Here is a 14153-nt window from a genome sequence, read left to right on the forward strand (position 1 = left end):
GTATGAGAAGCAATGACATCTCCATTATATAAATCACTGTAATAATTCTCATTCCCTCCTACAGCTGGCTAATTTCTGCAGCTGTTTTCCAGCCCAGTACAGAGAGCTGTCTTTGCTTCAGACTTTGAAAGAAGAAACAATGGAATAGGAAGAAACGTGTAAATCAGAAAGGCAGAATGCTGTACATAGGGATACTCGTGGTCCATTTTTTAATTCTTCCTAGTAGTAATTTATGAATCTGCCTCTGGGTTTTCTCATGTTCCAAACTGCAAAAAATTAGCAGTCCAGAATTACACCTGACTTCACAGCAGTGTCAGTTTAGCAGAACAAAGACTGAATACACAAACAAGAATTCTTGTTGGCCCCCATCAGAGAACTGTTTGTGTACAGAATTTATTTTCAGACATGATTGTTTTCATTCTTTTATGAACCAATTAAAATATCTCATTAGTTTCCCATCAGGAGCAGTAGAATCAGCTGTCTTCAGAGCTGTGATTACCATTTGCTGTTGTTGTATAATTGATAGGATGTTAGCTGTTCTTGTGCAATGAAATCTTTGATCCTGTTGCTCTCTGAGAGTCAGTATAAAAAAGACATGGCTTACCATTGCAAGATGTGTTTTTAATGGAATAATGATAAACTTAAGCTGAACCAGGAAGTGATTGAATCGATTTTATTAAAAGGGAGCTGTGCATGTAAAATCATCAAGGCAGCAGCTCTGAGTAGAGTATCACATAGCTCTGACACACGCACAAAAAAAGCCTCCTTGTGTGACCCTTGAAATTTTGTTTAGGGTACGTTTTCTGTCGTAATGGCCTTGTTGCCTTATTGAATTATAATGCTTTCCCTTTTTTAAAACAGCAACAGAGCCAGTACAGAAAGAAGTTATTTGAAGCTTCGCACTGTTTGCGCTCAATGATGTTTGGTCAGGATCGCTATAGGCGACGATACTGGATTCTGCCCCAGTGTGGTGGCATTTTTGTTGAAGGCATGGAAAGTGGTGAAGGTAAGATATCTAAAGGAATAATGTCACACCAAGGCATACTCTGCCAAGACATACTGCCCATTTCTGTACGCTGTGATCTTCAGTAGCCCTCTCTATTCATATGGTATTCTCTCATACCTTTCTAAATATTAAACATCATTTAATTTCTTTCAAAATGATGAATAAGATTTTGGAAGTTTTCAGTTGTTATAGTTCTAAATGTTATGCTTTTTCCTATTTATCTACTTGGAATGTTTTTTTGGCTCCTTCTGAACTATTTCACATTTCCCTGTGGCAGTGAGCTCTGCGTATGAAAACTGGGATGACCACAGAATGAAAAAAACCCTCTTTTTATCTTCAGTTGTTATATTTTATGCAAATACACAACTACTCTGTGTTTGAATATTTGATATAGGTCTGCAAAAATTTGAAAATTATTTTCACACAGTGAAATGCTGTGTTTTTCTAATCAACAATGAGACTTAGCCTCTGAATTTTACCAACTGATCTTTCTTCAAATCCAGCAAATGCTGAAGTTATTTTTGCTAAAATGAAAATGTATTTTTATGGTTGTGACAACTGTATACCAATGGTTACTGAATTTTTCATATACTTTAAATTGGATAGATGCAGAAATATGTATTAATCTGAAAACAAGAGCCTTCATTCTGATCACAGAAGAATTCTTTCTTTTTCTGATATAGATGATGCAAAACTCCATTACTCTCACAATCATTCCCCCCACATAAGCACAAAATTCTCTGATACACACCAGAATTGCAAGATCTCATGAGAATTTCATCATTCTAGAGAGTTATTTGATTAAAATTATTGTAATCATTTGTCATAATCAATTACATGATTGTAATCAATGCATGGTATGAAATCTGAGCCCTTTTGTGACATCAAAAACAAGCAGTAGAACCTTTCCTAAATCTAATCTTGATCATCAGGTTACCTTTCCAAAATAAGTAGCATAAAAAGCATCTTTCTGTATCTCCTGTTCTGCTTTATGTTATGCTGTGTGTTGGGAACTGTTTTGCACATGAATAGTGGGATACAAAAAGGTAAACTGTCATATGCTGTACTGCTTGCATTCCTTTTGTTCTCTATATTTTATTTTTTAGATTTTAACCAGATAAGCACCACATGAAAGTGGTACACAAAAGAAATAATCTAAATATGCCTGTCTGTCTTAAGATAGTAAAAAAACCCAAAAAAAACAAACAAAAAAAAAAACACACAAAGATTTTAGCGAAGAACTTTAGGGGATACCTGTATTTTTTAATGTATTTTCTTAATGAAAGTTCATTCTCCATGAATAGCAAAATGGACATGTTTTAAGTTCTCAGCCATTCCCTCTTCCACTCAACTCTTGTTTTGTTCAGTAAGTTCTGCAGTTAGTCCACTCTTAGTTTCCTCATCTAAACATTGGAAATGTGAGACATACAATGTTGAATGTTCTGTCTAATTAAAAAAATGCTTCTCCTTCCTTTTTCATGTAGTAATTTTATCTCAAATTGTTTCTGTCTTGACATACACCAGAACTTCCAACACATTTGGAAATTTTCATGGGAGGGGATATTCTTTTCTTTAAAGAATTTTATTCATAATTTTTATGATTTTCCATGACATCTAAGCTTTTGCAGATGTTGTGGCCATTAGCCATAAACAGGACCTTTGTTTATTTGCAATTGCAATATCTGATGAAAATAATTCAAGAAGTTGGAATGTTGAATTTTCTACCTCCGCCCCCCTTTCATGACATTTTTCCATCTCCTGTTACACTTTAAAAGACTTTTAGTCTTAACTTGACACATTGGTATAAGGGTAGAAGTGGTAAAGAAAGACTAGGAAAGCAAAAAAGACGGAAAAGTGTTTTTCCTTTTCATACAAGATGGATCTTTTGCACCTTCCTTGTTTGAAGAAACTGGCTTTTGAAATCAGCTTCTTGTTGTAGTTTAAACTGCTTTGATGTTAGGCTGTCTGATTGCATCTGCCTGCTTAGCTGCGTGCAGAGTCCCAGTCATGCTGAGTGGCACTTGAAAGAGTTTTAACCTTCCAAGAATGTTGATATTGTTTCACAGACATAGTTGTTAATGAGTTTTTTTGAAAGCAATAAAATTTTTAATGTTTTTTTCAGTATTTAGGGAACACTTGATTTCACAACAGGAATATTGGTCCACCTTTTCATAGTTGGTTGTGAGTTTAATGAAATGTTTTTTTGCAAAAATAAGCTTTAAGTCTATAAACATTGTACTGTCTTGATAGAAACAAAGGAGTTTTTTTGATAAAGCATGGAGAGTTTCTCAAAAAGAAAACTGCCAATAATCTGTATTTTTTTTAAAGACTTACCATGGGCAAAGTGCATCAGACAGATATGCTTCATAAGGGAGAATACAATAGCACACTGTCAGCTACACTGTGGTTCTTTTTTCTCCAGGTGCTTAGCAGAGTTCAAATCTATGTGAGCCTTGAAGCTTGTTTCCTTCTGCAAAGTGAGATGTAATTTTATTAAAAAAAAAAAAAAGAAAAAAGACATTCTGATCTAGCATGTGTTGAATAAAAGCTGAAGTAATTTATATTTAACTGTAATGATAAAAATATTCTAAATTAGTTGGTTTATTATATTTCATTTATGTTTCTTGTGGATTCTTAGGACTAGAAGAAATTGCAAAAGAAAAAGAGAAGTTAAAAAAGGTAGAAAGCATGCATATCAAGGAAGAAGAATTTGAGACGGAAGAAAAACTACACTGTTTAAATACAACTCACTGTGAACAAAAGGAAGATCTGAAAGAAAAGGACAACACTAATTTGTTTTTACAAAAGCCTGGGTCATTTTCAAAACTAAGCAAACTGTTAGAGGTAGCAAAAATGCCACCTGAATCTGACATTATGCCACCAAAACCTAATGGCAGTGCAGCAAATGGCTGCACACTCTCTTACCCAAGTAACTCAAAAAACTCCCTTTGCAGTCTTCAGTCCACTGTGTCACAAAGCACCATGGAGAAGTCTGATTCTAATAATCTTTTCAGTCCTAATGCAAGTGGGACAGGGAAGTTTTACAGTTCTCCACTGGTTCCCAATGACCAATTGTTAAAGACTCTCACTGAGAAGAGCAGGCAGTGGTTCAGCCTGTTGCCGAGAACACCCTGTGATGACCTGTCAGTCACCCACGTGGACACACCACCCACTACAGCTTCACTTACTCCTCAGTCACATACACCATCAAAGTCACCTTCACCAGTTCCATCACCACTTCTGGGCTCAACCTCTGCACAGAGTCCAATGGGGTTAAGTCCTTTTGCGATGTCACCGCTGCAGGTAAATAAATGAAATTTTGAATAATCATTTTGCTGTGCTTATTTGGGCAGAATTTCTGTTCAGACAAATTGTGTCACAGAAGCTCTATCAGCATATTTTATTTTCCTTACTTGTTTTCCTGTTTCTAAATGTTAATAACAAAATACATATTAGAAATGTTTTCTAATACTACATTTTTTCATATAAGGTATTAACATATGTAAAATTAGGTAAGCCAATGTATGATTTTTTGTGTGTTTTTGTATATATTTTTTTGTATTTCAGTAATTTAATTTGGCTTAGAGAAAATCAAATAAATATATAAAAATTAGTTTTCAGAAATATGACATGCCACAGCTTCACTTTAAAATCTGCTGCTTTTAAAGAATTAACAAGGCCTTAATAAGGAGTATTAAACATCAGTGCTACTTGATGTTTTGCTTGAACTAATCAATATACTGAATAAAGGCCTCCTTCTTGTTTCAATTATTGTTTGCCAAATAGCGTCCTAATGATAATTAAGATAACTTGGTAATAACTCATAATTGCAGTTATGATTGTGTTAACAATATCTTTTGTGTAACAGATGAAGACTGGACTACCTATAATGGGACTTCAGTTTTGTGGATGGCCCACAGGAGTTCTTACTTCAAATGTTCCATTTTCATCTGCTTTACCATCTCTTGGGTCAGGGTTGGGATTATCAGAAATGAATGGTAACTCATTCTTGGCATCCACTGTTCCTGCAAGTAAAAGTGAATCACCAGCACTACAGACTGAAAAAGCAGCTTCTGCCCCTTCTACAGCAGTTGAAGTAGCCAAACCAGTAGACTACCCTAACCCAAAACCTATACCAGAAGGTAAGTGTAATACAACAGCAAGATGGGCTATGTGAAGGATAATTCTTAAAGTGCCACTACAAGTTATTTTTTTAATATAATTTCCCTATTGAATTTAGCCAGATGATTAATCTAATTGTGTGTGATCACATAAACAGTGCCTGCGAAGTATTTATATTCTTGTCTTGATTTAGAAATGCAGTATGGGTGGTGGAGGATTACTGATCCAGAGGACCTAAAATCTTTGCTCAAAGTGCTACATCTCAGGGGAATCAGAGAAAAGGCCTTACAAAAGCAAATACAGAAACACATGGATTATATCACTGTGGCCTGCATCAAAAATAAGGATGGTATGTAATTGGTATTTGTGTTGCATGTGGTGTTGGAGCATAAGACACTGACAGAGAGCTGTTGGAGATGTTTACAGACTGAGTCAGAGTAGTGGCTGGAGAAAAAAGGAAAAGGTCTCATTTTCTGTAGTTGACTTTTGACCAGCCTAGTTCTGGAAAGCTCCAGGATAGGAGAAATCCCATTTAATATAAACTCTTTCCATCTCTGTAACGGTAGCTCAGCCTCTCTTTCCCCTTCTTGCCTTTAAATTGCAAGTTTGAAAACCTACAGAATTTGTTGTCCATGTTGTGTATCTTAAGAGTAGCACACTATTACAGCAGTTATTGAACATTTGACTGGAGTGACAGGTAAATCAGCTTGAATTTAATCAGAGAAGTTATAATGCTAATTAAAATAATAAAAATGTGATTCTTAAATACAGTTGCAATTATTGATATCAATGAAAATGAAGATAACCAGGTAACTCGTGATGTTGTGGAAAACTGGTCAGTAGAAGAACAAGCAATGGAGATGGATCTTGCTATTCTTCAGCAGGTGGAAGATCTAGAGAGGAGAGTTGCATCTGCTAGTTTACAAGTTAAGGTAAACCCAACTTTTAGTAAAATGTCCCTTTAAAATAAGTGGTAAGAATTTAAAGTAGATAGCAGCAGTGCTTTTGTTGGTAAGTGCCTTCTTATTCTATCTCTAATTGTCTGCAAATAAAAAAACACAAACCTGCTGCAGCAATCTCATGGATATTTGGGTTTGAAGCATTTTAATTGCAGTTAAATCTACAGCTCAGGTTGCTCAGAATGGCAGTTCCTGGAGTTTTTACAAGTGCTCTTGTAAATTGTGCAGTTCCCTGCAAATTTCATTAACCTATTATGAATGCAAAGATTCTGTTGCATATAGACTGCTTTATTATAGTGGATTATGCCACAGTTCTGCCTGGTTTGGGTGTTTGTTTCTGTTAATGCTTTCTTCGTTCGACATGTGATGGTTGTGTTGAAAGAGTTGAGAATTCACTAGCTGTCATTGCAGTTTGGAATTTTTCCAAGGTGGGATATCAAATTGCCTATGTTTGGCTATAGTACAGATATAGCATTTGGGATATGGTTTGTTCTAGGAGTGGGTGTTATTTCAGTGTGACCAACTGATACTGTCACCCGTGACTGCTGGACAGATAGGGCTATTCTGATGTTTTGGCAAAGAGAACAGGATACTTCAAAGGGAGATAATGCAGACTGTTGCAGAAAGGTCTCTTCAGAAAATCTGGTAATGCTTGTATTTTTTATTAATTATTTTAGTTCTCTGGATATTTTGGAAACTGTCTCTGCAGATGGATTACAAGTAACCACGGCCTACTGGAAACATCACTTCAGTTACTTGTTATGATTCCATGTAACAGTTCCTCTCTTTACACACTAAGTTAACAGCAACCAATAAATGCCCAAACCTTTCTATTAACATAGGGTTGGCTGTGTCCTGAACCTGCATCAGAGAGAGACGACTTGGTATATCGTGAACATAAGTCAATTACTAGATTGCACAAGAAGCACGATGGAGATAGTGCTGGAGGCGGAGAAGGCAGTGCCAGCTCTCTAGAGCGGAGGAGTGACAACCCTCTAGATATAGCTGTAACCAGGCTGGCTGACTTGGAGCGGAACATAGAGCGAAGGTATCTGAAGAGCCCCTTAAGTACCACCATTCAGATCAAACTGGATAATGTGGGCACAGTTACTGTCCCTGCTCCTGCACCATCCATTAGTGGTGATGGTGACGGGTAGGTTATTGAGATTAACTTGAAAAATTATTGTGCTTCTTTGCTAATTGGAGCCTATTTTCTTATTGCCTGTTATCTATGTACTTTCTTGTTATGTCTGTGATCCATATGGATCATGTTATTCTGCATGGTGCTTTGTTAAGATATTTTTTGTTATGTTTGTTGATAATCTTGCAAAGTTATCTTACATTTAACTGGTTGTGACTAAGCTTTGAGGCACGTAGCCACAGTCTGTGCACTACATGAAATTTAGTTGCTTAAACCTTACACTTATTGGCTGTGTATGTTTTGTCATTGCTTGGCTTTCAATGTGATAATGATTGTTCCACGTTTAAACGTAAGCAAACATGGACATGACCTACTTAATTTCTCTGTGTTTCAATGCAGAACAGAAGAGGATATTGCTCCAGGGCTAAGGGTATGGAGAAGAGCATTGTCAGAAGCGCGCAGTGCTGCTCAGGTAGCTCTGTGCATTCAGCAGTTACAGAAATCAATAGCATGGGAAAAATCCATTATGAAAGTTGTAAGTGGTTTTGCTTTAAAAAATGATGATAATATTGTAACTAAACTGTTTCTATTTTCCCAATTCAGACATTTTAAGGTATTATGGTTCATAACGCATTTCTAAAGACTTTGTGTAGAACTTGTGTAAAACTTAACACAGTAAACTACTGTTTAACTACTGTTAAAGCCCATGTAACAGGGCTTTACATAGTGGTAACTTTTTGTTGTTAATGTTTAGGTAAAAAGTAATTTCTAGCTCTGATGAAAAATATTCTGTCTGATGTTAGAATATTTCTGATCTCATCTATGACATAAGCTTTATGAAGGTTCAACACCACATATCTTTTTTTTACTTCATTTTTTGAGAAGTGGAGGTGCTCTGAACCCATGGCTTGCACATTTCTCACAGCTGAACATACCTCCTTGCCTCTACATTTAAAAATGGATCTTTGTTAACTGTGCATACAGAGGAGGCATGCAAAATGCACATGTCAAAACTGGCATGGACCTTTGAGCTCCAAATTTCTGAAAAGAAAACTACTACTGCAGCAGCAGTGATTACGATGTGATTAAGTATGACCAGTGCTACATAGTGGGTGGCAAAAGTAATGCTTTTGTTAGTGGCCTTTGCCCGTATGTTTTAATTTCTTCCAGTCTTATACAGATTCTGATTACATATGGACAATTAAAGGATGATTCAAATAAAAACTGTAGTGTAAGGCTGGATGTCTGAGTTTACATAGCTATAACTTTAAAGCTGCATCTTTAGAAGAAAAAGTTTATGAATTTAGTAGGAACACCTGAAAAGGTATTTGAACATTTCATTGTGTAATAATTTACTATCCAGAAGAAAATTTATAGTATTGTTCTCAATTTGATTGAAATGTTCTGCGAATTTAATTACACGGTAAATGTATTTGGTGAAAGCATGTGGACATTGTAAGTTCCTGGAAAAGAAGTCCAGACATAGAAGAGTATAAAAAAATCCCACGATAAAGAAAACTAACAGTACATTAGCTATTTTTAAGTTAGTGTGAATTTTAGTAAGTGGCAGGATCATTTTTGTTGCCTTGTGAATTTGTCCATGGTGGCCTTTGGATGAGATCTTTACTGATTATTATTTGAAAATACTGTTGTAAAATACAAATTATTTTTATAAGATAGCAGCTTACCTATGCAGTGTGGGCTTAGGTTAAGAGAAGATTGCTGAGATAGTTTGTGCAGGCTAAGTGAATTTGTTAACTTTACTCCTCGTGGACATTAATAAAATATAAGAAGTATTCATAGTTTTGTGTGCTGTCGGACACCTCTTCCAATCAGATGTTTCTCAAATGTACTCTCAAGTGTAGCCTTTAGATTAGTTCCTCCCATGCTGTGTATTTTCTTCTACAAATGTGATCATGAGTAGACTCTCATTGTGGTAAAATCAAAGGAAAATAATTTTGAGAGTGAAGTTGTATATTTGGAAGGGTAATTTAGATATTTTAAAAGGTAATTTAGTTACCATCCCTGTGTTTCAAATTTTTAAAAAATGAATCTAAGCCATGTTTCATGTATTCTAGTACTGCCAAATTTGTCGAAAGGGAGATAATGAGGAACTGCTACTCCTTTGTGATGGCTGTGATAAAGGTTGTCATACCTACTGCCACAGACCCAAGATCACCACCATACCAGACGGTGACTGGTTTTGTCCTGCCTGCATAGCAAAGGTAATACTAACCATAAAGGTGAAGTGACTTACAGTGACCTTTTTAAAGGTCTGACAGTGTTTTTTGTGAAAACAATGGTCTGTATGTTGGGTTGCCATGAAATAATTACATAACTTTATTTAACTTGGATTTTTGTGACAGTAAAGGATACGGTTTTGGTTTAAATTGTATTTTTAAATGTAATTATCTAATTAAATACCATAGTTTTCTATTTCTCCTCTAGAATTTTTTCCAGTATTTTCTTTTCATCTTCGTTGTTGACAGACCAACATACTAGATTGTTTGAAAATAAAAATTGGAGACAATAGCTAGTGAATATTTTTTGTCTTTTTTTTGGTCATTTTTAGTCCTAAAGTTAGATGCACTTTTTGCTAAACTTGTTTTCTGCCTTTGCCTGTAAATACTGTAGCTGAAGCAGTATCACAGAAGATACTGAGCTTTGTGTTTTCTTTGGGTACGGTCAATGCGATCCCTTTTCCTGTGGGTGTTTCACAAATAATGAAGACAAAATGTTTTTAACTATTATGTGCAACAGAAGTAATAAAAACAGGTCACTACTAAGAATCAGTTGAGTAGTAGTTTATAAAGGGTTAGCTCATGCTGTATCTTTTTCTGTAACTTTTTTTTTGTGCTAAGCAAAAGGAATTCACAACATCCATTTTTACACATTCATGCATTAATTCATCATCTGTTTGTAAAAACTGACTACATTTCTCACCATGCTAATTACAATCAGCATCAAATGCTTAAGGGAATATTTGGGACGTTTGTGAAATATCTTGCAAATAATGCGGTTGAAAGAAAATTAGTATATACTGTTCCAGCTGTGGCTTTATCAGTCAAATAGACAAATATGTGCCTAAAACTGTGCCAGCCTGGTTTGCTAGGAGGTGCTGCTTTACCAGTCTGGAGGTCAAGTGCTTTTATGTATTCAAGGCTGAGAACCTACATCACTATTTACAGGAATTTCCACAGCCTCATTTGCTGTTACAGAGGAGCATAAAGTGAATCATCTCTGACATTAAATATTTCAAGTGTTTCCAGGCTTCTGTCTGATCTTTATTGCTGTCTGTTAGTACTTAGAGGCTTCTGTAATTTCTCGGTTATTGCTTATTTAATTTCTCTCTATTACAGGCAAGTGGTCAAACTCTAAAAATAAAAAAAATTCAAATCAAAGGGAAAAAAAGTAATGAACAAAAGAGATGCAGAAAATTTGCAGGAGATACAGAGGATGAAGACTGTGCAACTACAAGCACCTCCTTAAAAAGAGGAAAAACAGACCCCAAAAAAAGAAAAATGGATGAAAATGTTTCTGTAAGCCAGTTGAAACAGGAAAATTTCACTGCTTTTAAGAAACCTAAAAGAGATGACTCCAAGGACCTGGCTATATGCAGGTAAAAGTGACAAATTCTAAACTTGGGTAAGTGTTTTTGAAGCAAGTAGTGCCTGATTCTTTTTAGCTGTGTTCTGGGGAACTAGAACACTGGTCTTGGTCATGTATTCCACAGATCTTGTAATAATTTGAGTGTAAAGATACAGGATTTACTATGTGCATGCTGGGAGTAACTGCTTTATTTGGTAATGAAGGTAAAAAGTTAAAAACCTCTGTGTATATATGAACAGCTTAAAAATATTTAAAAGTGTAAATGTTTAAATATTTAAAGCTATTTAAATATTTAAAAAGATTTAAACCTTCTTTTCTTCAGCATGATTCTCTCAGAATTGGAAACTCATGAAGATGCCTGGCCCTTCTTACTTCCTGTAAACCTGAAACTTGTTCCTGGTTATAAGAAAGTTATTAAAAAACCTATGGACTTTTCCACCATTAGAGACAAGCTAAGTAGTGGACAGTAAGTAAACTTAATGTAAATTTTACTTTACATTTTAAAAATACTGAAATACTTTTTAAAAAATGAGTTAAACCTTTCTGATCTGCCTGCTCTGGCATCTCTGATTACTTTTACAGTAAAAATAAAACTTCCTAACTGTCTATTTTTGACTCTGCCATATGAGCTCACTGGATGCCCATTTTGCCATGTATGTTCAGCATAATGAAAAGACTCACAAAGACACTGTTGCATTGATCTGGGCAGCCTTTTTTTGTACCTGATTGTTCCTCTTTTAGGTAAATGCAGCTGTACGCAACACTTACCTTGAAGGGAATTGATCCCAAGAATACATGAGTAAATGGGAAAAAGCCCTAGAATTTTAACTATAAAGTTATAGAAGGGAAGAGGCAAGTTAATTTCAAAGATGTTTGTTTTCTAGTACAGTACTCTATGGAGTTTTTGAGGAGAATAACAAATATAATGATGAGAGCATTTCCTTTCACTGATGCTAATTTTCTCGTTACTATTCAAATGATAATTAAAATATTAAAAGTATAATAACCATGTAAAGCACTCATTGAATATTCTATGGCTGGCTGTAAACTGGCTGGTGCTCATGTAATTCTTACTCGTGTAGTTCAACTGTTTTTCCCCTTTGATTCTCCATGATCCAAAAATCATTCACCTTTTTCTTCTTTCAGGTACCCTAATCTTGAAGCATTTTCGCTAGATGTCAGGCTTGTTTTTGACAACTGTGAAACCTTTAATGAAGATGATTCTGACATAGGCAGGGCTGGCCACAGCATGAGGAAGTATTTTGAAAAAAAATGGACAGAAATTTTTAAAGTGAGCTGAAGTTACTAGAACTGTTTTTTCTTTTTCTCTTTTGGGTTTTGTTTATTTTGCCTTTTTTTTTTTTTTTCTTTTTTTTTTTTTTTTTTTTTTCATTAAAGGAGGACTGATAAGACCAGCAATGTGAACTGTATTTACATGAAAGTGCAAGGCACATGCATAACTAATGACTGGTTTTTTTTCTTTAAAATATCACAAAGTTGTGATACTAGTTCTAAAGGCTTCACTCCTACAGCAACCATGGCCCCTTGGTTATTGGTTTGTATGTTTTAACACACTAATTTAGGTAGAACAGGGAAGTACACCCAATGAATTTCAAAGAAAGGGGTGTTATAGTGCAATAGAATTTAAAATATATCAAAACGCACTGAATATTCAACCACCAGAGCTCTACTCGGGAAAATGGTTCTCTTTTCCCTTTCAATAAATATCTATTTTTCATTTTTTTTACTTTGTAGTTTATTTTTTAGTGAATGTATTTAATTTTATGAATTATTTATGATTATACAGCATTCAGAATCTTCGTTTTCTGTGAAAAGGAAGAATTAGAAAATTGCTTTAAATCTTGAAAATACAACAAGGAATGTTTTAAAATATAAAAAAAAAAAGCCAAGTAAAACTGTTTACACTGATGTGCTGTGAAAGCACTAAAAATTAAACTTTACTGTAGAGTTACAAGTACATTTATATATATGTTGCTGCATCACTTGTGTAGTTAAATTGTATTTCAAGGCAGTGAAGAAAAATTGAGACATGTATATACTGTTCATTATTGTTTATATTAAGTCTTGTTTTAAATATGTATGATGTGTACATATTGTTTGCAGACATTCTTGTTTAAGCCTTAGGAGGACGGTAGCATTTTATTTTAGTCTTAAGGTAATTATAGCTATATGGCTTGTACAGTAATTATCCTCTACCAACACTGTGGAGTCTCCTAAATCTTGGTAGTGCCTGCCTTTAAAACAGGGTGTAGGGGATATTAGTTTTCCATTTTTCTATTTTGTTATATAATTTCAAGCCACCACGGCCTCAAATTCAAGTATAATCGTTTGTATCCATGTGGAATAAAATTGTGACAATTTCCTACGCACACAGTATTTTTTCATGGAAACATTTTCCTCCATTTGCCTTGCCACAGAAATAACAAAAAAGACATTTGTAACCACTGTGTTTTATCTACTGTGTGTTGTGGTGGCCTGTTGGGGCAGATAGATCAGAAATTTTTTTTGTACTAATGTAAGAGTACTTGAAGTTTTATTTAAGAGAAATGTTGTTGAAAGGTAGCATTCTTTTTCTTTTCCTTTTTTAGGAGTGTTATTTTTCACTAGTATGTGTGGCACGGATACAATAAAAGACTGTTTTGCAAACTGGATTTTCTTGACAATTTTAATACTTCAGATCCTGTGTATACAGGACTTTTTAAAATATACTGGGAGTCTTGCATTAAACATTGAGTTCTTAATATGATGCATCTAATTCCCTTGGCCTTCTAATGTTAAATCAAAGAGAAGCAACTGCCAAGCAGTCAGGGTACAGTTCAGCTGCCTTTTAAAATGAGGATAAATAACATCAGCTGAGCCCTTCAGGTGCAACCACTGAGCTGATTGGTACCTGACCTGTTTCATACTGTCCTGTTTACTGTTGCACATGATAATGTAAATACATACCACCTGTAATGCTTCTTAAAACCACTGTTCATGCAAAGTTTTGGTTTTTATTTGGTCTGTAGAAGGGCAGGAGTTATAGTCCTTCTGACTGAAGAAAATAAGAATTACAATGAATGTTATGATACTCAAATACCTCTAGCTCCCTCACCAAGTAATATTTTGGAGAGAGTTTGAATTTGATTTGTTTGGTTGGTCTTTTGTTTGGTTGGGGCTTTTTGGTTTTTTGCTTTTGTTTTTTTTTTTGTTTGGTTTTGTTAGTTGTTTTAGGGGGAGTGTGTGTGTGTTTGTTTCCTGATTTCAAATTTGTCCTGCAATGTTTGAATCTTAGAGCCTTGTTTTATATATTCTC

The 14153-nt window shown here is 34.9% G+C and overlaps 1 protein-coding gene across 19 annotated transcripts in view; it reads left to right on the forward strand.

The window, feature by feature from the left end:
• Positions 1 to 13509, forward strand: part of BAZ2B (bromodomain adjacent to zinc finger domain 2B) — a 109621-nt gene extending 96112 nt beyond the window's left edge. For 15 of the 19 annotated variants that reach the window (XM_071746302.1, XM_071746301.1, XM_071746306.1 and 12 more), the window contains 11 exons: positions 862 to 1006; positions 3645 to 4309; positions 4875 to 5148; positions 5322 to 5477; positions 5900 to 6060; positions 6930 to 7240; positions 7628 to 7763; positions 9307 to 9453; positions 10588 to 10847; positions 11160 to 11303; positions 11984 to 13509. In XM_071746302.1, coding sequence (XP_071602403.1) covers positions 862 to 1006; positions 3645 to 4309; positions 4875 to 5148; positions 5322 to 5477; positions 5900 to 6060; positions 6930 to 7240; positions 7628 to 7763; positions 9307 to 9453; positions 10588 to 10847; positions 11160 to 11303; positions 11984 to 12137 — 2553 coding nt within the window. In that variant the 3' untranslated portion in view covers positions 12138 to 13509. The remainder of the gene's footprint in view (positions 1 to 861; positions 1007 to 3644; positions 4310 to 4874; positions 5149 to 5321; positions 5478 to 5899; positions 6061 to 6929; positions 7241 to 7627; positions 7764 to 9306; positions 9454 to 10587; positions 10848 to 11159; positions 11304 to 11983) is intronic. The other 4 variants (XM_071746295.1, XM_071746298.1, XM_071746299.1 and 1 more) reach the window with 1 other exon arrangement.
• The last annotated feature ends 644 nt before the right edge of the window (positions 13510 to 14153 follow it).

This window comes from Heliangelus exortis, chromosome 6, assembly GCF_036169615.1.
Source record: "Heliangelus exortis chromosome 6, bHelExo1.hap1, whole genome shotgun sequence".
Lineage (NCBI taxonomy): Eukaryota > Metazoa > Chordata > Aves > Apodiformes > Trochilidae > Heliangelus > Heliangelus exortis.